This window comes from Oryctolagus cuniculus, chromosome 2 (genome assembly GCF_051225735.1).
Source record: "Oryctolagus cuniculus isolate XC-2025 breed Fujian yellow rabbit chromosome 2, ASM5122573v1, whole genome shotgun sequence".
Classification (NCBI taxonomy): Eukaryota; Metazoa; Chordata; class Mammalia; order Lagomorpha; family Leporidae; genus Oryctolagus; species Oryctolagus cuniculus.
The window spans coordinates 19200353-19225718 of record NC_142868.1 but is presented as its reverse complement, the minus strand read 5'-3'; the positions used below and the strand labels follow the sequence as shown (position 1 = coordinate 19225718).

General features: G+C 39.2%; 1 protein-coding gene across 3 annotated transcripts in view; it reads left to right on the top strand.

The window, feature by feature from the left end:
* Positions 1-25366, top strand: part of PPARGC1A (PPARG coactivator 1 alpha) — a 361394-nt gene that overhangs the window by 225593 nt on the left and 110435 nt on the right. The window contains exon 1 of one of the 3 annotated variants that reach the window (XM_051842173.3): positions 15823-16003. The exons of 1 other annotated variant lie outside the window; for it this stretch is intronic. In XM_051842173.3, coding sequence (XP_051698133.2) covers positions 15959-16003 — 45 coding nt within the window. In that variant the 5' untranslated portion in view covers positions 15823-15958. Of the gene's footprint in view, positions 1-15822; positions 16004-25366 lie in introns of those variants that run through there. One more of the 3 variants, XM_070069601.2, reaches the window with a different exon arrangement.

The following is a 25366-nucleotide window of genomic DNA, read 5'->3' as shown; positions in this document are numbered from 1 at the left end:
GCCAGGAGCCAGGAGCTCCATCCTGGTTTCCCACCTGGGTGGCAGGGGCCCAAATACTTGGGTCATCAGTCATTGCCTTCCCAGGTGCATTAGCATGGAGTTGTAACTGAAGTAGAGTAGCTGGGACATAAACAGGCAGCCTGACATGGGATGTTGGCCCAGCTCAACCCTCAGCATCACTACGCCAGCCTCAGAAGATGAACATAGTCAGTGTTCTTTGTAGACAAGGTTAGGGTTTTGGGGAGAAGGGAGCTTTGATTTATCCAAGGATTATGCCAGAATGAAATCATCCAGGGGCAGGAGGTATTTGCTGGCTCCTTCATGGATTCTGATTGCCTCCACACATTGCCAAGTTGCTGGCCGGGAAAGTGTTTTCTGCAATGTAGTAGTTTAGTGGTAACGATGGCAAATTAAAACCTTGACCACAGGATAAACAAACTCCCATCATGAGGACTAATAGAGACATTAACCTTGGTTTCATTTTTGTCCTTTTAAAATTTAGATGGATCAAGTCCTAGTAGCCAAGGGCTCATTTCCAGGAAAAGATCTGCTAACTCCCTGAGTTAGTTCATCACCTGCCACGGCAGAATACAGCCCCAACGGCACAAGTTCCCTGCACTTGATCTTAACCCGTACCATTATATTTATGATGCTCCTTTGAACATTTTATGTTTTATCTTTTGAAATCAATAGATAGCTTTTGACAGATTGGGATGGGGTTTCTTTATGCATACCCCTCTTCTTGCTGAGTTAAAAATTATAGTCTCGAAAGTGATTTCATTTACATTTGCTCCTACGTGGACCTCAGGGGTCGAACAGAGCACATCGAGCCTTGTGGATCTTTTCATGGCCTCTCACTCACCATTGGCAATTCCCACCTCCCTACTCTGGGCGTCTCCTTGAATAGGCTGGCTTCTGTTATAACCGCTTAGCAGGGCCTTTTATTAGCAAGAATCTTGTGTTGCTGCCTTGATCTTTCCAATCTGATCCAAGTTCCAGGTCCTTTCTCTTTGTCCTCCAATTGCTCTCTATGGTTTCTGCTAAGCTACTTTATCAGTGCATAAAAAAAAGGTAGAACATTCCGTCAATAACAATATTTTATCTAGGGCTTCTGACCAATTAGTGTAAGGGCCATCACTCAAGTCCTATTTTCTATTAGTAAGAAAGTGGACGTTTTTTAAGGGCTGAAGCAAGAGGAGAGAATCACCATTCATTTATGGGTAACTTAGAATAGATCGAGAGTGAAAGCGGAGCTACCACTCCAGAGGATTCGCAATTCACTTCTTTTATATAGAAAAAAATAACAACCTTAACAACTCCCTTGTTTTATTACATGAAAAGAGACATTTCAAAGTGCAAAAGTTCTCCTTGAAACAATATCATATGAGATGTAGAATCACTGATTTCAAACTCTAGAGATTTTCTCTATTTTAAGCATGGGGAAACTGAGGCACACTCTATTTGCATGAATGTATTCAAAATCGTGACTGTGGCAATAGAATGTGAAGCCAGGTTTTTCAGGGCTTCAAGACTGATTTTTGCATGCATTCACACAAAATGCATTTGTTGAGTCTGTTTGATACAGCAAGAAGTCTGCTTGGTGCTGTACAAGCTAAACGGATTGAGGATGTAAGATAATCAATCTTCAAGGAGCTTTAAGATTTTTTTTTTTTTCAAAAACAAGATACATCTAAGTAAAGAAATTAGAGAAAAAATTAGCTGAGCCAGGCTAGCATCAAGAGCCAGGAGCTTCATCTGGGTCTCCCATGTGGGTGACACGCACCCATGTACTTGGGCCATCTTCTGATGCTTTCTCAGGCCATTAGCAGGCAGCTGGATCAAAAGTGGAGCAGATTGGACTCAGACTGGCTCCCATGTCACTGATACAAGTCACTGGTGGTGGCTTAACCCGATGCACCACAGCACTGGCCCCTGGACCCACTCTTTATTCATGGCAGACATCACTCACTATTTGCAGTCCTCTCTCAGAGTTCAGACACAGTCATATCTCTCATAACAGTTTCTGGTAGTCAGTATGAAGTAGCTAGAATAGGCAGGAGATGATAAAACCTACTTATTCCTCCTCCATGTTGGGCTAAAAAGATCTTCCTGCCTAGGGTGACAGGTTCAAACTGTAATATCAGGAGATAAAAATATGTAAGCCTCACCTTTAGTAGTCATAAATACTATTTGTCAGAATGGCCCATCATGAAGTGACCTGATATACTTATGAATATTCTATTGTGAACTTAAATTAGTTTTCGCCATGTTGGCTGTCCCCAGATCCAGCACTCACTGCAGTGCAGTGCCTCTTGGGCAGGCAGAGTAAATATTTGTTGAATGAATGAAAGTCACAGTGCAGTTAATTGTGGCCTTGAAGAGGGGAAAGGCCAGAGTTTTATAAGCTGAAACCATCCAGCTCATGCTGGGACTGGAGCCAGGGAGTAGTGCATCCCCAATATATCTCAATGTAGAAACCACCTTCTTCTGTGAAATTGGTATCAGCAGGGCCTTCGGTTCCTGCCATGCACATTCACTCTAAGTCACAACATTAATTAATAGAGAAAATATATTGCTACCAAAAAGAATAGCAGTTCCAAGTTGCTTGCTGTCATGCCTTTGGATATTCTGCCCAACTGCATCCTACGAGCAATAGCATGGCAGGTTTTGTTTCCAGAGAATAATTGGCACTTTTAATTTCAGTTATTAATCAATGAGATTGCAAAATACATAAGATCAGGGATTTCAGTTATTATTTCAACTGCACATATACAAGTGAATAACATTTACTAAGCTTTCACTTCTATGTGCCCTTCTTTTAGGCAAAGATAGGGATATGGAGAAGGAAAGAACACAGTTCCTAATCTGAAGGAGCTCGGAAGACAGCCCCAGCAGTGAGATCCGCAAATAAGGCTGCAAAGTTAGCCACGTATAACATGCACTCTTCGTGGTAGTTACTCAGCAAGTATTCATAGGCTTTTCTTTAAATCTTTATATTCTCAACATGAGATTAGTAAATACATTTCACTTCTCCTGACAGTTCTACTTGCCTCATCATAACCTACTTGGAGTTCATTGTCAAAAGTTCTGAGGTCACGGTAGACTTGGGGGAAAATGACAGCAATCACTGAGTGATATCAGTCTATGAATAATAAGAGGGAGGTGGTGTGTTCCAGGGACAAGAGCACTGGGTTTGTACTGAGAAATACACTGATGGGGATCCCTAACCTCCCACCCCGAACACCCCAATGCTCTGCCCTAGTTCTACTTCAGTCATCCACATGTTTTTATGTTCAGGTGTCGAGTCCCTGAATGCCATTCTTTTTAATACACTGTGAATACAATTAGATGAAAGTGTCACTATTTTAAACAAATGATGGAGGAAGATCTTTCAAGACTTTAATAACGATGACTAGGTATTTATTTTAAAAATGGCAGTGATGATTGCGAACATTTATGTAATTCGTGGTAGTTTCTAAGGCACTTCCACAAATTGGAAGCAAACTGACTACAAATGGAGCTTTGGCTAAATAAATCAAGGTACTTTCCAACAACGGAACATGAGACAGTTATAGTATAGTATGTGGTAGATCATTATTTGTGCTTGTGAGACAACATCTTTGATAAGCTTTTAGAAAAGCAGGTTGCAGAGCAATGTGTCACATACGTCTAACTCTGTTTAAAAGTTATATTTTCATAAACACGCATATTGGATTATGACATTGAAAGAAATCTGGAAATTTACAAGAAAATGTTAATAGTAATTGTTTGGTGATCAGTAAGGCAGATTTACTTTTTTCTTTCTTTCTTCACTTTCTGGATAACCATATCATGAACATAGTCTTCTTCCATGAAAAAAAGCACATATTCTATTTTGAAAGTTTATCACATATTAAGATCACTTGATCGTTACAATCAAGGATAGTTATTATGCATGCCTTACAAATGAAGGGCATGAGTTCAAATTAACTGAGTACTTAGCATTCCTATGCATCAGGCAAAGCTATGGTTGATCTGCAGCTATCAACTCATTGAATTCCCACAGTAATCCTTGGAAGCAGGTACTCTTATTATCCACATGTGCAGTTGGGGAACAGAGGCACAGAAAGGCTAAGGGTTGTTAATGGTCATCCAGTAGTATAAGCACATCCATGATCTCTTGGCTCGGAGCCTGAATACCCCCCGGCTATGCCAGGTTGCTTGGTGGAAAACACACAGAGGGATGTGGTGGTGTTGGTGGCTGAACTTAGATATTCTCATTCTAGATTCTGTTCCCTTGTCACTATATATTTGTGTGCGTATTTTATTTAATCCTGGTCATGGATAGTCAGGCTATTATTTCCCCTCCCCACCCACCCAGCATAGCCTCATAGCGTGGTGCAATTTATTTTCTGAACCTCATGATGAATTTATCCTGGAATACAGAATTGGGAGAAGACTGTCTCCCTATCTCTCATGGCCACGATCCAAGGTTCTAGAAGCTTGAAATAAAAGAGTGAAATAAAGAATAAATAAGACTGCTGTCTTTAAGGACCTTGCGTTCTAGTGGAACAGAAAGAATATAAGCAAAAGACAAAGAATTTAGAAAACTGATACATTCTATGGAGAAAAATATAGGCGAAGCAAGGATGGCCCTGACTGTACTCTGAGAGTAGGGATAGAGTAGCAACTGAAATAAGTGTGTCAGGGAAGTTCTGTTTCCTTTTGTTGGATAATAAATATTTAACCCAATGCATTTGAGTTTGTGTCTAAAATACCAGGAAACTCCAAGCTGAATACAGAACATGGTTACAAAAACACACAGTGCATTCCAGGTAGATGCTAGCATTTCCTTTCTGGCTCCTTTTGAGCTGATTTGATCTGGTTTTCATTTTTATTGTCTTGTTTCATATGCCTCACTTAGTATATAGCCAAAAATTCCATTTTTTTGAAATAAATTTGAGAAATAACAACTTTTAGACATTGCCCAAAGAAAGGAGAATGGAACCACTGCAAAAACAAAGGCTATGAGACAGCCGTTTTCTTTCTACACAGAAGTGATCTCCTTGTTTTTACCTATATTGGGTATTTTTTAATACATTTATTTATTTGAAAGTCAGAGTTACACAGAAAGAAAGGTATTCGATCTGCTGGTTCTCTCCCCAACTGGCCACATCAGCCAGAGCTGCACTAGTCCGAAGCCAGGAGCCAGGAGCTTCTTCCAGGTCTTCCCATGTAGGTGCAGGGGCCCAAGGACTGGGGCCATCTTCCACTGCTTTCCCAGGCCATAGCAGAGTGCTGGATCAGAAGTGGATCGTCTGGGTCTCGAACCGGCACCCATATGGGATGCCAGCACTGCAGATGGAAGCTTTAGCTGCTACCCCACAGTGCCAGCCCCTATATTGAGTATTGAGTAATCTCATTTCTGATTTTACTGGGGACTCTTCTTGTCCCTCATTGCTTTTTTTCTGACATGGATGGTGTGCACTTGCACCATGTACACACGTACATGAAGGCACACACACACAAGCTCACTTAATTGCATGCAGGCTATTTGCAAATTTTCATTTTCAATAATGTATATATTTATATTTGCTAGTAGAGATGGCCTTTGTGCTTTATGATTAAAAAAAATTATTTACTCTTTGGCTGCCGTAACCTTTTTGAATGAGTGTGGAACTTCCTAGGGCCTCTGTGATACATGACATGAGTGTTGATGGATTCTGTAGATTTCTCAAGTAACTAAATGTAGTTATTTATAAGGCTTCATTTAGAAATTATGGCCATATATAGTGACTATCAAAGCTAAATCCATGTCATTTTAATAAGAATGCAAGACATTCCTATCAGCGTCTTCTGCCACTGTATTCATACTTTTGGTGCTGAGATCTTAAGAAACAATGCTTTATGCTAGTAGGTAGCTGAAAACACAGATGTTGATGGGCATTTCAGGTAGCTGTGCTAAGACCAGGCCATATTGATCTGCAGTTAATATATTTAGTGAGAAAAAGAAGTTTCTTTTTAGATACAATTTTGAAGATGTCTGCCTCATGTATTAGTGTTTCTACTTGATTATTTTCTTTAGACATGAATAAAGATGGGAAAAATTACCTGTCAACATATTCTTGTTGCTGATGCTCAAAATTTTATCCTAAAATTCTGGGGAAATTTTGATGTGGCATAGTTATGCTTATATCAAGGGCTTTGCAAGACTGTGAGAGTCAGATAGTCTGAAATTGTAGTTGTTTGTGGGTATATCTTTCTCCTCCACTAGGATTAAGGGCAAATATTATGTGTTGATTAAATTGGTAGCTTTTGGATAGTATGTGACAGTCAGTATTTGAAGAATAAATATGAGAATGTGTTACCTGTAGGATTATCTCATAAGAAAAGGTATGAAAAATACATATCAAGGGATTTCGCTCAGCAGTTAAGACACCAATTGAGATGTACATTCCACATCCCACTTTGGAGTGCCTGGGTTAGATACCTGGCTTTGGTTCCTGCTAATGCAAACCTTGGGAGGAAGTGATGATGGTTCAGGGGATTAAGTCTCTGTACTTACTGAGAGACCTTCCTTGTGTGTCTAGTTCCTGGCTTTGGCACTCCTTCCCCTGCCACTGTTGAGGCATTTGGGGAGCGAAGCAGTGGGAGGAAGCTAGCTCCTTCCCCTCTTCCCTCCCCTCCCCTCCCCTCCCCTCCCCTCCCCTCCCCTCCCGTCTTTAGCCCCTCTTCTCCCTCCTCTCTCCTTTTCAATAAACAAATAAACCACATTTTAAAAGTTTTGTTTAAAATATGCATACTAGATTCCCTAATGGTATGAAAATAATCAGTGAATAAGTATAATGCACTTAGCATGATTTCTAAAACATTTAATAAACGTTTAATAAAAATAAACATTTAATAAACATATAATAAGCATTTAATACAACTTAACCATCACTAATATTATATATATTGTTTTGTGTTTCCAGGGCACAGTATAATGCTTGGCACAGAGTCCACTTTAATACATGCTCATTTAAGAAGTAAACGTGCAAATGAATAAATGACTCTCACTGAAGAGTCTGGGGTCCATCTTGGGGCTTCCCCAGCACCTCTTGCATGCCTTAACCCCAATAGAGAGTACTAATGTGATTGTACTTGCTTATTCTCCTGCTCGGCTACTAGCCTGTGAGTGCTCCAAAGGCAGAATGTTTGCCACCTTCCTCAGGCCAGTGCAGCCCATAGAGTGCTTGTTAGGTGAATGGAAAGATGTAGAAATTCCTGAATGAGCAGAGAGATAGATAAATGCATGTAAAGATAGACGAATATTGGGTGCACAAACATATGGCTCCTTTGCAATGCTCTATTATGAACTTGGAAGTGTAATATATCCCGGGGGTCTTTAAAAGTTTATGGAAAATGTGTACCATGAAGAAAACTATGTATGGATTTAATGGTTTTGCTCCAAAATAAGCTTATCTTTTAATTCCATTTTTCAAGAATTATTTGAAATACCTTTGTAGCTTGGGGTGAGACCAAGTAATAGAAAAATTTTCCTATTTGTGCCTGCATAGCTGTGGAGCTCCTTCCTTCAATGCTTTTTGAGTTATTTAGGCACTACTTTATGATCTAAGAACAGAGTTGTGAATGAGACGGTTTTCTAGTCTTTATGGAGCTTATGTTCTAAACATCTTCTTTAAGCTCCATTTTATTCACATTTTCTCTCCTTAGAGGACTCTAGATTTGCTTTTAAAATCACATTAAAATTTACAATCCTAAGCTTGGAGACATTCACCAGTGGGTTTCATCCTGATGAATGGTCTCCGTTTTATGCGCCTCCAATCATGTGGGGGTGTGGGAGGGAAACAGAGAAGATTTAAGAGTTAAAGTTCTTATAGGCCCAGAGCATTGCTGGCTTATGTGGAGAGTTCAATACGTTGGGAGGTCTTGTGTCAGTTAGGGTTTTCCAAGAGCAACAAAATCTCCCTCCCCCCTCTCTCGTGTGTGTGTGTGTGTGTGTGTGTGTGTGTCTGTATGTCTCTCAACAATTTCCTATTACAAACACTAGTTTCTCATTTTCTAACTAATCCTAATGACTTCTCTGAGGTTCAACCTTTCCATTGTGTGGTTATTCAGTTTGTCATTGGTTACATTTGGGGATTTGCAGGACCTAAGCAACTCTTCCTACGACCACACTTCTTTAAAAATGGGTGCTTTTTTATTTCAGTTATGCCAGGTGACTCTAGAGATCTGCCACTCATCACTGTATAGTTATCAATATTACATATAGTTATATATGTATATATATGTGTGTATGTATATACATATATATTTAAAGCTATCAGTATTCTATTAGACACATACAAACGTGTTAAGAAAGTAGAGCTTGTGTTGAGCTCATACACCATTTAAAAATTAGTGTTTTTTAAAGCTACCAATATGCAATTTGCCCATGTTTCTTGATTATACTTATATTCATGAGTAATACTTTCTCTGGTCTTTGAAGAATATTGTGAATTTTCTTTTGTCCAACTAGAAGGTTATTGGTTAATTATAGTTTAACATATGTTTCTTGGTTAAATTCATGGTTGTTCATCTCAGTTTATCAACAAACGACAGCAAATGCTACCAGACTTGGGGGTCATGAGGATGATCATCAGGTAACTCTCAGAAACAGGAGTGGGATTTTGTCAAGTTTCTAATGATATGTTGTGTCTGTTATCACAAGATTTCAATTCATAACCACAAACCACAGAAACTCATATTTGAATGATTTTTGCACGTATCTGTGCCCGTCAAGATTTTAAATACCTTATGGTGTAGACTGTATTTTGTTTATATTTGTAAGTAGGAGTAATGGGAAATACAATTATAACCCAAAGTTGACAAAGGCAATTATTGTTACTGAGTGTCCCCAACACATAGGCTGGTTTCAAAGTAGGGGAGAAGGGGAGGAAGAGTGTTCTGCTGCCCCCTCTCTTCCAGACAGCTTGGGTCCTCTGTTCTTTGTGTCTCACTCGCAACGTCCTGTAGCTTCCTCTGTTGTTCCAGACTCATACATTTCATTCTCCCTATTCGATGGGGAGTCTCCTGAGACAGGTCCTACTCAATTGTGTACTTTCAGTGCTGTAAAGATTAAAAACCTTGGCAGGTGATAGAGGGAGGCAGTGCAGTGGTTGGGCAAGAGGTGTATGTTAGGGGCATATACTCTAGAACCAGCTTTCTGAAGGTCAAGTGCCAATCTTCTCATTTATTATGTGTATAATAGTCGAGATACTTTCTCTCTCTCTCTTTCTCTCTCTCTCTCTCTCTGTGTGTGTGTGTGTGTCTCCATATTAAAAAAAAAAAAAAGAATAAGTGTAGTAATAGTCCCCATTTGGTAAGATCAACAAATGTGAAGTACTTTGAATAGTAGTGGGCATGTGGTTGACATGCTAAGTTCAATTTTTAAAAAACCTTTATTTCTAGTTTAAGACATTGTGTCTCTGATCTAAGAGTGGCCTCCTGGCATTTTGCAGGTTAAAGACCAATGTTCACAATAAGATCATGTTAGCAGCTGCATCCACCACCTGGTCGGGAGCCAAATCTTGGCTCTCACTACCTTTCATATTTCTTTGTATTTCCCTTAGCAGCTAACACTAGACCATGTATGATTTATCATTTGTCACCAGGACATTTTATTTTCTTGCCCCCTTAGTATTGAAGAGAACTAACATTTACCAAGTGTCTACCACGTGCCAAGCTAGGTATGTGATGCACATATACTCATGAGCCCAGTGGTGTCATCTGTATTTGAGCGAGGCCCAGGAACATTAAATATCTTGACCCATTCTCTGCGTTAGGAAGTGTCACAGCCTGCTTCTGCCTGTAGATCAGCTCCTGTCCAAGGAAATACTGTCCTTCCATTAGTATCCTTCCTCCCTCTGCCTGTCACCTTTGTAGGATCCCATCAGGCACCCCCAAAAGCCAGACCGATCCAGGTACTCTTTTCCAGCCAAGTGTGTCTCCTGCAATACTTTGTTCTGGATCCCAGAGCTTGTATTAGATGGCTCAGGAATGGATGAACAATGCCCTGGCAAACCTCATCTGTCTTCCTGTATTTATATATTGGCACCCACACAGAATTACTCAATATTACACTAAACTAGAGATTAGGGCACCTGGCAAAGCAGGATACCAATGTAGGGCATCAAAATTTTTCTTTGAAAAACTTTTACACTTGATGTTTTAAAGTAATCACTGAAGCAGCTACTATGACAAAAATAAAATTTATTTGTCCTTCTCTCTCTGTATGTTATTTAGTAATGAATCTAGTTTTTATTTTGAATTACTCTGGGGCAGGGACCTTTTAGAAGTCTTCATAGGGACTGGCTGGCATTTATAAGATTAATTAGATCTCTTTTCAAGCCCTTGACTGATTCCTATCCCTTCCCCCTCAACACACTCAGTGTTATACTCATAGATGAGTATTTTGATTGATTGTGTGTCTGATCATTCACTCCTAGACTGGAAGCTTATTCAAGGAAGACAGAAAATTGCACGCAAGTGTAGCACCGGCATGTTGTTGGCCTATCTTTTGGAGCACAGTAAATTCTTTATGAGGTCTTTCCCCTTTGTCTTGTGTTCTACCTTTGCAGATCCCTATAATCCTGCACTTGTGGCTACATGTGGAGAGACTGGTGATGTCTCTCTTATCTTTGCCATGGCGTCATTCAACTAAAGTAGTATTTGACTGCCCTGGAGTCTTTAGAAAGGATTTTTGGTTTAATGTTAATTGTTAGGTTCAACATTCTCTACTTTTACAAGGCAGGAAGATTGTGAACAGCTAGTGTTCACAGGTTGAGCATCCTTCATCTGAATATCAAACTCTGAAATGCTTGCTTCGTATCTGAAACTTTCTGAGCGCCAACATGACAGCACAAGTAAAGAACTCCACACTTGACCATAAGTGTTGAGTGATGGTCAAAATGCAGGTGCACTAAGAATACGGTATAAAAGTACCCTTAAGCCTTGTGCGTAGGGTGTGTGGGGAAAAAACATGAATTTGGTGCTTAGCCTTGGGTCCCCAAGTACTTCATATACTTGTATATGCAAATATTCTAAAATGAAAAAAAAAAAAAACTCTGAAATCCAAAAGACTTCTGGTCTCAAGCAGTTCAGAAAAGGGATCCTCAGCCTCAGCGGGGCAGAGTTCAAGCAAGGCAGAAGAAAGTCTATTCCGTGCCCTCTGACAGGTCTAAAGTTACTGTCTGCAGCTATAAATAACTACTGAAGACATGAATTGAAGAGAGGGTTCCTTGTGAAGAATTTTCCAAGCAGCATGGTGTTTTCGTCCCTGTTCCCTACTGCCCTTACAGGTGCTAGTGGTTATTGATAACATGGAGAAAAATACCGTGTGAAGTCTACAAATATACTTCTCCTCTCGTATATCATCAGTTTATTTTACTTATTTCCAGCACTGGGCATTTATAGAGTGATCTTATGATGCAGACATTCAAAGAAAGGCTCACCACATATGTGTAATCAAATATTCAGGTTTTTCTTTTTTATATATCCTGAGTGGAAATGTTCCTGCTTTTAATCTATTTTTTGAATTTTCAAAATTTTTATTTTTGTTCTTATTTAAAAATCCCTGATGATTTTGCCTAAAATTACCTGCAGAGATGCTTGAAAATGGAAAATGTAGAAATTGCCAACAGTTCTTTAAAAGAAAGTCGCACTGGGGGACACTTTGCTCTGGATAATTCCGTATGTATTTGCTCAGGTCAGCAGTGGTTAAGTGAATCAAATATCACTTTTTTCCCATTTGCTTTTCCATTTCAAAGTTTTCTAGATTTTTTTTCACCCAAATCTTTGGTCTTGAAAATGCCTCTCTCACACATTCCTTTGCGAGGCTCCCTGGATCCTCTGCCAGAGTTGTCCTGCCTTCTCTGTCCTGTGGGCAGCACACCAACCAAGAGGGCCACATGGGCCAGTGTCCCTTGCAGATTTGTCTGTTCATGAACCCTGATGTCCACTCCATGGGATAGAAAATGTAGATGCTTCACTGCATGCATTTCACTTTAAATTGCCCTATTTAAGGCAGAAGAAGAGAGGCAGAGAGGACAGAGCTGGAAGACTTGAACAGAGAAGGAAATGGGCACGTGTGTGGTGTCCACTACAGGCCAGTCACTCTGAAGGGCTCTTTATCCACATCCTCTCAGCCAGTTAATCCTCTTGGATACCCATAAGCCTGCAAGGTGGATGTCATCCCCATTTTCTAGATGGAAAAATGAAGATGCAGGGAATTCCAAAAGCTCAAGCTGTGACCTTGAGGCAGTGTACTGACGCGGATGTCACACGTGAGTTTGTCTCTGGTGCTCCTTGCTGTATGAATGGCCTCCATCATCCATGCGTTCTACACCCATCTGAGTTATCTTGTAAAAGTTATGTATTTTATTTATTTGAAATGTAAACAAATGAGGGAGAGGAAGAGAAGAGAAGAGAAGAGAAGAGAAGAGAAGAGAAGAGAAGAGAAGAGAAGAGAAGAGAAGAGAAGAGAAAGAGAGAGAGAGAGAGAGAGAGAGAGAGAGAGAGAAAGGAAGGAAGGAAGGAAGGAAGGAAGGAAGGAAGGAAGGAAGGAAGGAAGGAAGGAAGGAAGGAAGGAAGGAAGGAAGGAAGGAGAGAGAGAAAGAAGGATCTCCCAGCTGCTTGCTCAAATACCCACAATAGCTTGAGCTGGTCAGGCTGAAATTTGGAGCTGGGAAGTCAGTCTAGATATCCCACATGGGTGGTGGGGGCTCAATTATGTGGTCCATCACCAGCTGCCTACCCGGTGCATATTATAAGGAAGCTGAAATCAAAAGTAGAGCAGGAACTTGAGCCCAAAAACTCCAAGATGGGATGTGGGAGTCCCCGGCAATGTCTTAACTTTTAGGCCAGACATGACCCCTCCATCTGAGTTCTGCTTCTTTATTGAAATGTTTGTTCTTTGCAGCATAATTCATATATTTAGAGATGATGAATTTGAACTTGAGCTTGGCTTAGTTACCATTTGGAAAGTAGGTTTTTCTCTTTTTTTAAAATAATCACCTTTGGAGCAGATCTCAAAATATCACATAATCAAAGGCAGGTAATTATTCCTACACAATGATATTATAATCAGTTTGGCTTTGGGATTTTGTCGGTGTGGTGGTGGCCATGGCAGGGGGGACTTCAGAATTCATATTACATTTTATTTTCCTCTGCCCGGCTGAGCACCAAGGGTGACTGCCTTTGTTCTTCTAGGTTCCAGAAGGTGTGAGGACAACAGAGGAGGCAGCCTGTCCTGGCTTTGTCTTCTTGGTCCTCTACTTTGGAACCTGCCCCACTACATAGTGGCTCACCCATATGCCAGATGACTGGGGTACTTTGACTTAGAAATGTTTTTAGTGGAGTTTGTTTTTGGTTATGGTTCCTAATCAGAGAAGAGTAGAAAACCACAATGAGTTTTGAATCGCCCTAACTCATGAGACCTTGTCATGTTGGAGCACATTCCCAACAGACTGTAAAACCTCTATTGGAAGTAAATTCTGTTAGTGGTGGCAAGTAGCAATGTGAAAGTGTATTTTTAGGGCTTCGTCCAGGATTAGGTAAACGTGTATGTGCTTCACAGAGTAGACTTACTTGAAGCACATCTGTGACACGGCACGCACCTCTCAAATACAGTTTTTCATGCAGTCTTAATTTGTGTCTTATACTCTGCCTTTATTTGGAGTTGGCATTTCCAAAATGAATTTTAATATCATTAAAGAAGAATGAAATTATGATAAGAGCTCTTACTCCTTTGGGGCTACTCTGCAATGACCTGAATCAAACACCCCAAGTGAACTTTGTGGTTTCATCTACAAAGGAAGTGACATTATTTTTTTAACTTTTATTTAACAAATATAAATTTCCAAAGTCCAGCTTATGGGTCAAATCAAACTCATATCATATGTGTAAAATCAAACTACAAATCATAGACATTTGTAGTAAGGCTTCAAGGCAAGGTGCCCTGTGCCTGCTGTGTGCTGGTCTGAGTCCTGCCTTCTCTTAATTTCCCTGATGGTTTTAGCTAGATGTGGGTGGTGTTTTTGCTTTATTTCTGGACACCATGCTGGAGTTCCCTTTTGATTTGTGGAGAGATTCTTAGACACCTAAGTTACAGGACTGTCAGTTGCAATGATACCATTTTTCTGTATTGTCTGAATTAAGAACAAAATGTCTGGAGTCAGACAGGACTGATTTCAAGTCTAATATCTCCCACATACCAACGTTTTGTCTTCAGAAAAGTTATTTAACCTCTCTCAACTTCAGCAACTATATCCATAGAGTCAGCATAATAATAGTACTTACTCCCACTGCTAGCGTAAGGATTAAATGAGATAATCCACATAACTGGTCAGCATGGTGTTTGGCACACAGTAAGTATTCATCAACTGTTAGATGTCATTTTTTTATTACTATTATTTCTGCTGTAGCCCAGAGATCTGTGAGCCGTGAACATAGAGAAGTGGCAAAGACCTGGTCCTTTGAAAGTTGAAAAGGACAGGGGAAGCCAGGAGGACCTGGCTCCATTCCCCATTCTTTATACTTGTTTATTACAGCTGTGAGTTGCCATGGAAACCTTCAGGATTAAGATGGCATTATTGAGTTAAGCATTCAGTGAACACCTCGGGAAAGAAAAGGCATAGCATGTGCGTGCTGCCCTAAGTTGCTCTAAACTAAAGGAGGATCTGAGAGGAAATCAGCACAGGGCAGTTTCTTTCCTTGTCTCACGGATTCCTGAATTCATAGACAATTAAACCAGACATTGTAATGATCATCATCCCATGTTTGCCTCTTTGTGGAGCATTCCAGAAAGTTGTCAATAGTTATGGCTAGGATTTCAAAGTAGGAAAGCACTCTTTACATACTGGGGAGTATGGCTTTCTGAAATCGATTCTGAAGTCGTGAAGAACTCAAATGTTTTTTTGAGAAAGGTTGACCTCCTTTCATGCCACTTACTGTGAATTAAAGCTGCGAGGGAGAACTAGTTTGGGCATGTGGTACAGCACTTAGCGCCGCTGCTGCCAGGGAACAAGATTTGTGTTTCTAAGGAGATACAACAAAAAGGAGAATGCTTTAGGAGCCAGCGGCTGTCAGAGTGTAAAAGTATCTATGTGCCGAAAAGGAAATAGAAGCTGAATTAAGTAATCTTCTACACACGTTACAGGGTGCCCTTCTGCTAGTAATTCTTAAATTCAAAAGCAAATAGTTGTGACCACAAAGGGCTTAGAACATTTCAGCTGGTTTTAGCTCTCAGACTCCAAGTGGATATGATCTGTATTGACCTGCTCCGTGCATGTGATTTGAAGATGGTCTGACTCTCGCCTGTCATTTTGTTGGGTTGTATTAATGACAGGGGACTAAGAGTGACACAGTCCAGCAGAGGTCTGGGTGGTCACCTGACAACATATCCCAAATCAACCAGAAGCAGCAAAGTCCAGTTCCAACTAGGGCAGCCAAACTGGGTCCTCTGCTGCTATCTTGCCTGTCCACATTCACCAGTTTGCAAATGTGTGGCCAGTGATTAACAAGGAAAGACGTCCTGAATAGGTTCATTTGATAAATATCATCACGAGACAGAAATCACAGGGAGAGCGCACCAAGGAAAAATCACAGTACTGCTATATTTACTTAGTGCCTCTGCACTAGGGTTTTATTTTCCACAGTTGGAAAGGGAACCACCTGTCTCCGCTGCTGATGTCAGAGAGCTCCCTCGAGACACAGAGCTGTTGGAAAGCACATGATATTGTACATATTTGCTCTTACGTCCATATCTGGCTAAGATTGGGTTTCAGACTTGTGCCCTATTGCAGAGTTCATTGAGCAGTGGCTCTGAGGTGCCTCCCACGTCACCATGCCCTTGTGAATTAAAAAGTAGCAAGTTTAAGTCCCCGTGGTGAGCAGTCCCTCTACTCGCGATACAAGTATGTACACTGCAGTAAAATGAATGACACGCTTTCTGGGGTTATCGTCTATGGATTCGGCTTTGCCAGTGAGTATCAGGAGGCATTATCACTACACTATCTCTAGGAGCCGTTGTGTTGCTGCTGTTTGCAGTTTTGTTTTATTTCTAGTGATGAGGATTTTTGTTTTGTTTTGTTTTTAAATATGAGGTTTAGAGGTTTTCTGAGCCAAAGATGCAAGAAAAAAATTAATATGTGATATGTCTCTATCTTTTTTTTTTTGTTTTGTAAGCTGGTTGTGTGCTATTGTGGACAAATTGTGTAATACAGTGAGTGAAAAGCCTACTGTGGAAAGACTGGGTGCTATGAGTAGGCATGTCAAGCAGATCTATTGCATTAGTTTTGTTATGTTTTTTAAGCTTTTTCAAACCTGCTCCAGATCTTTTTGCCTGGGGGAGAAGTAGACCTTCTAATTGCAACTCTTTAAGGAAATGTGAGGACCACTATATTGCACAACTCCAGGGGGTGCTATTTATTTGAGACAAGAGCTCACACTTGAACTATCCCGCTGACTATATGTACAATCACGGGAAATATGATGCTATCAGCACTACTCAAACATTACCTAAAAATAGAATTGTTACCAGCCATTGCAGAAGGCTAGCTATTAGTGAGGTTGTTCATTATTTTAATAGAGTCATGTGTCTGAATTTGAATATCTTTACCAAGTTGCAAATGATATGGTTATTACACAAAATAGGTAGAAAACAGAGTCTGAGGGTATAAATTATATTCTTGGGCCACATCAAATCAATGTCCTATTAGGGATCAGTATCAGGGTTCTTAATTCCCAGCCTTCCTATGATGCAGCCTTCAATTAAATTTATATTTGAAATGATGCTTGGCGTCTTTTTCTCCAATCCTAAAAATAGAGTAAATAGGATGGGCTAAGACCCCTTGGTTCATCTAATCTTTCCCCTAGTGTAGGATTTTCCTCTGAACCATTAAATGTGTTATAATGTATGATTGATATTAATTAGTTTTCTGTAAAGTACTGCACTCCTTAACATGAACTGAACTAGAAATAAATATATTACCATGAATTAAGAGTTTATTGGTTGCGAAGAAGAATTGGATGAAGGCACCTATGTGAAATCCTTAGTACAGGCATCAAATTGAATTAATGCCAGCACTGCCTTGAGATTAATTTGAGTACTGAATAAGAAATAGAATACCATAACATAACTGTGTTTACTGAATCATTTTTGGCATCAAAAACTAAAGCTACATTATAGATGCAACAACAGACTTTTCTCCCTTGGAAGAGAGAGGCGGGTGCATTTTGTAATTAAAGTGAATGCTACCCTCCGAAAAATGCCTCTGGTCTCCAGGAAGTAAACAGTTTTCTTGAGAACATTGCATCCCTGTGTGTATCCTGTACTTGATGAGGCTCTGGTCATCTTCCGCATCCTATTTGAGTTTTATAATATGATCAGCTCTATTTTCCACACTCTGGATTCTGGAGTACTGGCTAAAATTCATTTTATAAATTTACATTTCATTGTTAGGTATGTTTTGAAAAGGTATGGAGGAAACTGAAAAGATTTACAGAATTGTCTTTGGAATGTTCTGGAAGGTATTTCTAATGGTTTTGTAGCAAGCAAGGATTATAGAGCGTTTAATGCAGGGTAGTACAAGCTGAGCACTGTGAAGCTCCAAGGATTGCTCTCCACAGGCTGTGATGTGAGTGGCGCCCCCTAGAGTTGTGCACTGCTATGGCCCCATCCACTACCCCCTCACAATTCCCAAATTTCCTGATTCCATAACTTATTAAAATTATTTGCATCTATTAAATCAAACTTGAGAGTGAAATACAAAACTTTAAAGGTTTTCACTCTTACATAGGGATATTATGTACATCACACACATAATTTTAAATTGTCTAGTAGCTACATGTTGAAGAGATTAATTTTAATCTTCTATTGAATGCAATATAATCAAAATATTGTATCAACATGATTCAATAAAGTATTGATGATATTGTACATTGTATTTTTCATGCTAAGACTTTGAAATCCCAGATATATTTTGCATTTATCAGACATCTTAATTTTGACTGGACATATTTTCCAATTTTAGCATCTGTGCTGCTGAAGTGAGCACAACTGGACATATTTTCAAGGGCTCAGTAGCCATATGTGGCCAGCGGCTACCATACCACACAGTATGCAAGCTGTTTACTGACTTGTCAGCATTCTAGTCCATAAAAAAAGTTATTCACAAGAAAAGAAGATTCCTAAGACAATATAATGTTTCATTTGTCATTTTATCCACTTAAAAAGTGATTGTATGATTGATCACAAATTTGTGAGAAGTATGAATGCTAAGACAATTTAGTTGATAGACCACTGGTGGCAAAATTGACTTTATATCGAGTTGTTTTGCTCCCGTGGCTTTGTTTTCCATTCTTCCTTCTGTGTGTATTTCAGATACCATCATTTAAAACATGATGTGGTACTTTACAGCTCCTCTCACATTTGCAAACTTGCGGTATCTTGTCAGTTTTCATGCACCATATGGATGTCTTATTTCTTAGAGAAATTCTTGAAAAGCTTATGGCTGGGGAGCTTTGTGACTGGCCTATTGGAAACAAAAACTATTTTCTGCTCTTGCTGTGTCTGCTTTTCCCAGAGGTTGAGCCAAGGCAGGACAAGTGTAGGACTGGTTTTCACTTTGCTTCAGGTAAGCAGAGAACCCAACAGACATTTGGCATTCCTACAACCTATGGTATCTCTGTCCTTCATAGGAACTCAACTCAGTGAAGGACTGCAAGAAAGAAAGAGTCGTCTGCTGTGCTTTGTAGCAAAAGGTTTTGTTTTGTTTTTTTCATAAGAAGCAGTCAAGGAGTAAACTTATACATGTACTCCAGTGTTGTTTGATTTTCAATTGAGTATTGAGTATTTATATTGAGTAGCAGATATCATTGTTGAGAATTTATTCTATGCCAAGTACTGGGCTCTGATTTATCTCACTGAACCCTAACAACAGTGGTGTAAAATAGTTGTTTATATGATTATCTTTATGCAGGAGGTGTTTGGGGTTTAGATAGTTTAGTTCATTCCCCTGAGATCACACAGGTGGCAGGTGAGTGGCAGTTCTGCATCCTCCGACTCAATGCCCATGCTTCAGAGAAGGGAACCACATTGTTTAGCTAAATCACTGACACTTTTCAATAATGAATTTTGAACCAAGAGCAAATATACTAAAATTTCAGAGTTGGAAGCTTCGTTCCTTTTATTTATTCAAGAAATTCATACAGGCAACACCTAATCCTATCCTATCTTTTAAATAGAAGAGAAAACAGTTCTAGAAAGTGGCTTAGTACAAGGTCAAACAAACAAACCCAGACATCAGGTTCCTTGATTCCTGCTCCACTGCTATTTGTCTAAGTGGTTTGATGGCCTCTTTAGGAAGATAGGTCGGATATTTGAAACTTTTTCTTTTAACAGAAAGGCAGCAAACTTTCTAGTTTTGTGGTTTAGAAGCACTTCTTCGTGCATTTAAATTTTTTATTGGAGTATAATATAAATACTGAAAGGTGCACACATCATAAAGGTTCTTCTTGGTGCATTTTCGCTAACTGAATACACCCACGTAACCAGCAGTGACAAGCCTCAGTAGCTTCCCAGAGCCCCTTTTCCCATGACAGATGTACCCCATACCATTAAACCACCACCAAGGACAACCTCTCTCTCATGACTTTTAGCCATGTAGATTAAGGTATGTCTGCATCTGTGCTTTGTGCAAATGGAATCATATATCATTTCTGCTTGTGCCTGCTTCTTTTGAATCACATTTTGTTGGTGGCATTTACCCTCCTTTTGGTATATAAAAATTTATTCTCATTGATGCACTTGGCCATATTTCTAAAGCGTTAGATAAGAGCCCCCCAACAACCATCATATTTGTGAGTGGAAGGGATGATATCCTTATTTAACTTTAATTATTATTTAAATTGAATTCTTTTCTGGAAAATTACTAGCTGGAGTTTTGTTTAATTGAATCTGAAACAAAATAGCAATGCTAAAATATGGTGTCTCAGTGGTTGTAACTCTTAACATATCCCAGCAACCCACTTGTGTGTTCTGTTTTTACATCATATGTGACACCCAGTCATGCACTGGGGAAGGCCAAGGCCCACTGGCTGAAAATACCACAGGAGAGTGTCCGGGTGACGCTCCCACTCAGTGGCTTTGTGTGGCTGAGCAAAAGGTTAGGTGGGGCCTATTTTTAGATGCCCTGCATGGAAACAAATCTACTAAGATGGATGATGGATGATGGAAGGAAGGTCCACTTCAGTTTTTTGGTTTTTTTTTTTTTTTTTTTTTTTTTTTTTTTTTGAAAAGAGGTAGAAAAAAATATCTGTTTTGGTCATTTGTGGCCAAGTTCACCTTGGACTCGTTAAAGAATAATAGAACTTTTTTGGGTTGTTTCAAAGGGACTCTCTTGTCCCTCTCCATGTGTGGATTATTTCACCAGCATTGAAATCAAGATTTCTTTTGTGGGTTTTCTTCTTGCTTCTTGGCTGGATTGCAGGACAGTAGGGAGTGCAGTAGCGTTTGCCTGTGAGCATTGCTGCTGAGGATTATCAAGGCCTTGTCCTGATGTGTATCATTTACCTGGTCTTCCTTTGTTTACTCCCAGGTCATTGTTTCTCTCTTTCCAAATTTCTGGTAATGAATTCAGTGTGCCTATGGCCTTTCTTTCCACCCTACAGGAAAACCTCTAAGCTGGGTGGTATTAGCACTGAAGCTCCAATCTTCTACCTCCTGCTAAACGGGGCTGTATGTACAAAGAAAATAGTTGAACAAGAAAATCCTGTAACCCAAAGAAATACATAGCCTTGGTTTAATCATTTTCTAGTAATGCCGTGATAAAATATTAGACATGGGACTTGATTTCTTTCCTCCATGACCTACAGTAACTCCTCAGCTGATTCTTTCCAAATTGAAAAGAAGTACAGTCTTCTTCTTCCACATAGAATGAACCTTTTGTTTAAGGAAGAGAAGCTGTAATGGGAGGAGGCAAAGGTGTTATTTTAAGTTTTTGTTTCCATAGATGCTGTACATCTCATTCCTACTGAGAAAATCCTGAATTTAAGATTTACCCTTTCTTTTAAAACTCTCTTTGGACAACAACATTTGAAGTCTGCCATAAAACCACATCACATGTTAGCATGTTGCATGGTGTCCCTCTGCAGATCTACATAAACACTACCATATCATTTGTGTTTTTCATACCTACTGTATAGGCAGGGGCTGGCTTGATCATATACACAACACACACCGTTTGACAAATTTAATGATAAAATGAAAGCATGTGGTTTCTCTCGGACATTGAACTCAACTTGGTGAAAAGCAGGTCTCTCTAGAAGCCAGTTTTCTGACAGCCAGTGTGTGTGGTTGGAAGTCTCCTCTTTCACAAGTTCTCCTGTGTTCTTCAAGAATGGTTAGTGGTGAAGTGTCCATATTGCCCAGAAAGTAATATAGCTATGCTTCTCCTGCAAAGTTGAGCGACAGTTACCTTTCTAGAACAGAATCCCTAATCTCCAGTGTTTGTGTAATGAGACCTTTGGATTCATACCACATAAGGAGGGCTTTCTGAATTGGCTATATTTGTCAAGGCCGATCCATGTTGGAGCACTCAGAATCGCAGATTTAATTAAATCTGGCCATTTCCTTTGACACATATGGAGACTGAGTCTTACAATCCCTATGTGAACTGCCCGAGGTCAGATTGCTGGCTGGTGACTCACCGCATGAGGGCCCAGGTTCTTCCTGTCCTCTCATGGGGTACATCCTGAGCCACAGATACTCTGCTCATCAGACAGACTTGAGCCTTGTCTAATCCCTTGAAATCTCACGAGGTTGGCCTTGGTTTCAAACTCATCACTCTTACAAAAATTATCAATGATCAAAATAATGGTCACCCAAGTGTAGGAAGAGAGACTTATGGGAAAGGTCCAGGCAAATGCAGGAACGCCAACTTGAATGCAGTGACAGTAGGGCTGGCTTGCACGTGAGTGTGGTGGGCCTTCCATGGAAGAGAAGATGGGTCAGCCCTTGAGGTGCTCTTTGAGGGCCCAGAATGAGCAGGGCAGTACTGTGACAGCGTGTGCCCAGGTGACTCCACATGGATTGGCAGGTTGTTTTCCGGAAGTTCCTTGCAAGTCACTGGCTGGGAACGTGGACTGTGTTTTTCTTATCCAACCCATTTCACTTGTCTTCCATGGGAGCCGCATAACTAACAGCTCTTCACCTTAGCCTTCTCTGATCGCCCTTTCTCTAGCTGGTGGAATTTCGTCTCGAGGCATTCTCCTACTAGTTTGGTCACACTCTTTGTAAGATATTCCTATCCTTTTCTCCTTGGTATATGCTTCTCTGTTAGTTGCTAGAATGGAAGCAAAATAAGACTAATAAGTAGGCGATTTATTAAAAGTAACTGAAGTTCCTTTACACCCAGGATTATTACATTTTTGAAGGAAATGTATAACTTAAGTGATGAAATTGCAACTTAAGAAGTATAGAGAAGGTGGTAGTGGCTTCTAGGGGCAGTGTCTTGAGCCCAACCCCGAGGTAAGTTGGTAGAAGTTGAAAACTTTCTTCTCCCTACAATTCTAGGCTAAGAAGTTTCTAATAGTACTGGGTAGTAACTTCTCTCAATGTAGCTCCTAAACCTTGTATGCTAAGTGGAGAAGTTGTTGGCTTTGATGTAATAGACAGATTGCCTTCATTTTAAACAGGAAAGGGTCTTCAAAGGTTCATGGAAAATGCATAGTATGGAAAAACCATGCATGGATTTCAGAATTGTTTTCAACACAACAAACCTTGCTTTAATTGCATTTTTTTCTATGAAACATTTAAAGCACCTTCATATTTGAAACTGATACTGGATGTCAGAGGCTACGTATTTATTGTTTTAATTATTATTTATTTATTTGCAAAGCAGAGGAAGAGAAAGAAATGTGGGGAGCTCCCCCATCCCATGTTCTGGCAACAACTCCATGGCCAAGCCAAAGCTGGGAGTCTAGAACTCAGTCCGGTTCTCTGAGATAGATAGTAGCAATCGAATCACTTGAGCCACCTCTGCTGCCACCAGAGTTGTCATTAGCAAGAAGCTGGATGTAGAAGTGGAGCCAGGTGTTGAATCCAAGGGCTCTGATATTATGGGATGCAGGCATCTTAACTGGGGTCACAAATGTCTGCCCCTGGGGGCTGTTTCTGTTTGCTCCATTCCCCGAGTATTAGGGTGGCATAGCTTTAATTCTGAGTCCCTCTATTCCTCTACAAAGAATAGGGATATTCTTCTTCTGAATGTAAATATTATACATGTTTATTACAGAAAAATTGAAATGTTGTACCCCTAAATAAATTAAACAGTACTTATAATAATGCCATAATGCACTATGAACAGCTTGTTATATACTCATCTCCCTCTTCTTCCTAAATATACACACACATATACACATTTATATGTAGGTAAACTGCTTATAATTATTGTTTCTTCATGCCTAATTTCTATCCTTAATATATTTTGAACATTTTCTGATTATACTATTAGGTATATTATCCAGAATGTTTTAATGATAGCATAATTTATATATATATGCATACTGGTCTATAATTTATTTAACTATGCCTATTAATTTTGAACATTTAAACTTTATCAACTTTTCAATAATATATATGGTATAGCCTTGACTATCTTCACATAAAAAATCTTTGTATATAACCCCCTGTTATTTCTTAAGATGAATTTTTAGGAAAATAAAATTTCTAGGTCTATGGAGCTACCTGTTTTCAAAGGTTTTAATATGTAGTGCTGCTTACCCTGTAGAAAAGACTACTTATGACCTCTACCAATAGTGTTTGATGACTTATTTTTCTTCTTCCTCTTCTTCTTTCTTTCTTTTTCTTTTTTTTGAATAAACTGCCACACACAGAAGCAGTCATAGTTGTGGTCTTCTTGGTTGAGGTTATTTCCTCAAAGCTCCTATGTCTACTTGGTTAGCAAATAGAGAACAAGATTTTATGTTGCCACAAAATTTAGCCTAAACTTGAAAGCTTTTTGCTTCCTAAGATGAGAATTTATTTCCTTTCTGCCTTTCCTATGTATGTGGGATGTATATTCACTCTATTACAGTAAAATTCAAATATTGAAGCACTGGAAAAACCCATAATAGAAACAAAAGCAAAATAATAAAAAACCTTCTAAGGCTCTGTGTGGTAGGATTAATAAAAAGAAAAAGGAAGGAAATAATGTCATTTATTCATTTTTTCCCTTTTGAGGTTGTTTGTAAAATATAATTTCTTCCCTAAAAGCAGGAACAGTTAAACTAATTAGGAACCAGGCTCTAGAAATAAGTTTGACTACGAACAGTTTTTTAGATTCACAATTTGTGTGCCTCCATTTTGTCTGGTTCTTTCTAACTTCAGGCATAGGAATAGAATATCTTACTGAATGAAATGTTATTGTACTTCAGCAGCACTTCAAATGTTTAAATAATGACAAATTTAATAAAAGGTGATATGCCTTATTTTCAGTTTCAGTAAAAAATATTGCTAAATAATCCTATTGAGCATTTCTTATCTAAATAATCAATATCACCTTACATTATAGATGAATTCACCTAATATAAGGAAAGTAATTTAAAATATGTAAATATTTCACTAATATAGCAGATTTGAACATTAGACAAAATCATATTTCAGCCATCCTTTATTACCTTTTACCTGTGTGCTTAATAAATACACTTCTTGCTTTTTGTTTACAATAGTTCAATTGACTACAATTCAAATTAATATTCACATGATTTTGTCTTAATTGGAAGAGTACCCAAAGCTCACTTTGAGGTCCAAGTTAAAATAGAGAAAGATTCAGTTCAGAGATCCAGTCTGCAGAAGGTTTCATTGGAGAAAAGAGATGTGTCGCTGAGGCCATCTATCATGTCTTATTTATTAAAAATCAAGAACGAAAAAGAACAGCCAGGAGGCATTAAAACTATCTACTAACTTTCCTCTACTCGTTGCCCCAAAGGTCCTTTGTTCACCTTTATCCAGTTTTGCATAAAATAAGATTTAATATTAGAATATTTATAAAATAGGGCTTTTTGTTATACCCTACCCTGCTACCAACTTTTATTCCTTGTTCAATCTTGGCTTCAAATCAGATACCCAAAGTGCGTGTTCAGAACCTAATGTGGGCTATCATGATCAATTAGTCCCTCTAGAAATTAAAAGCAAGCAATTGAATTCCTGTTAGCAATGATTAACTCTGAAAATACTGGCATTTCCAAGCAAGCCCCTTTCCTTGCTGGGAGAATGCTCCAGGCGGGCAGCATTCCCAGGAATATTAGTTTCCAGGTCTGTAGATATTCTTTTGGATATAAAGTT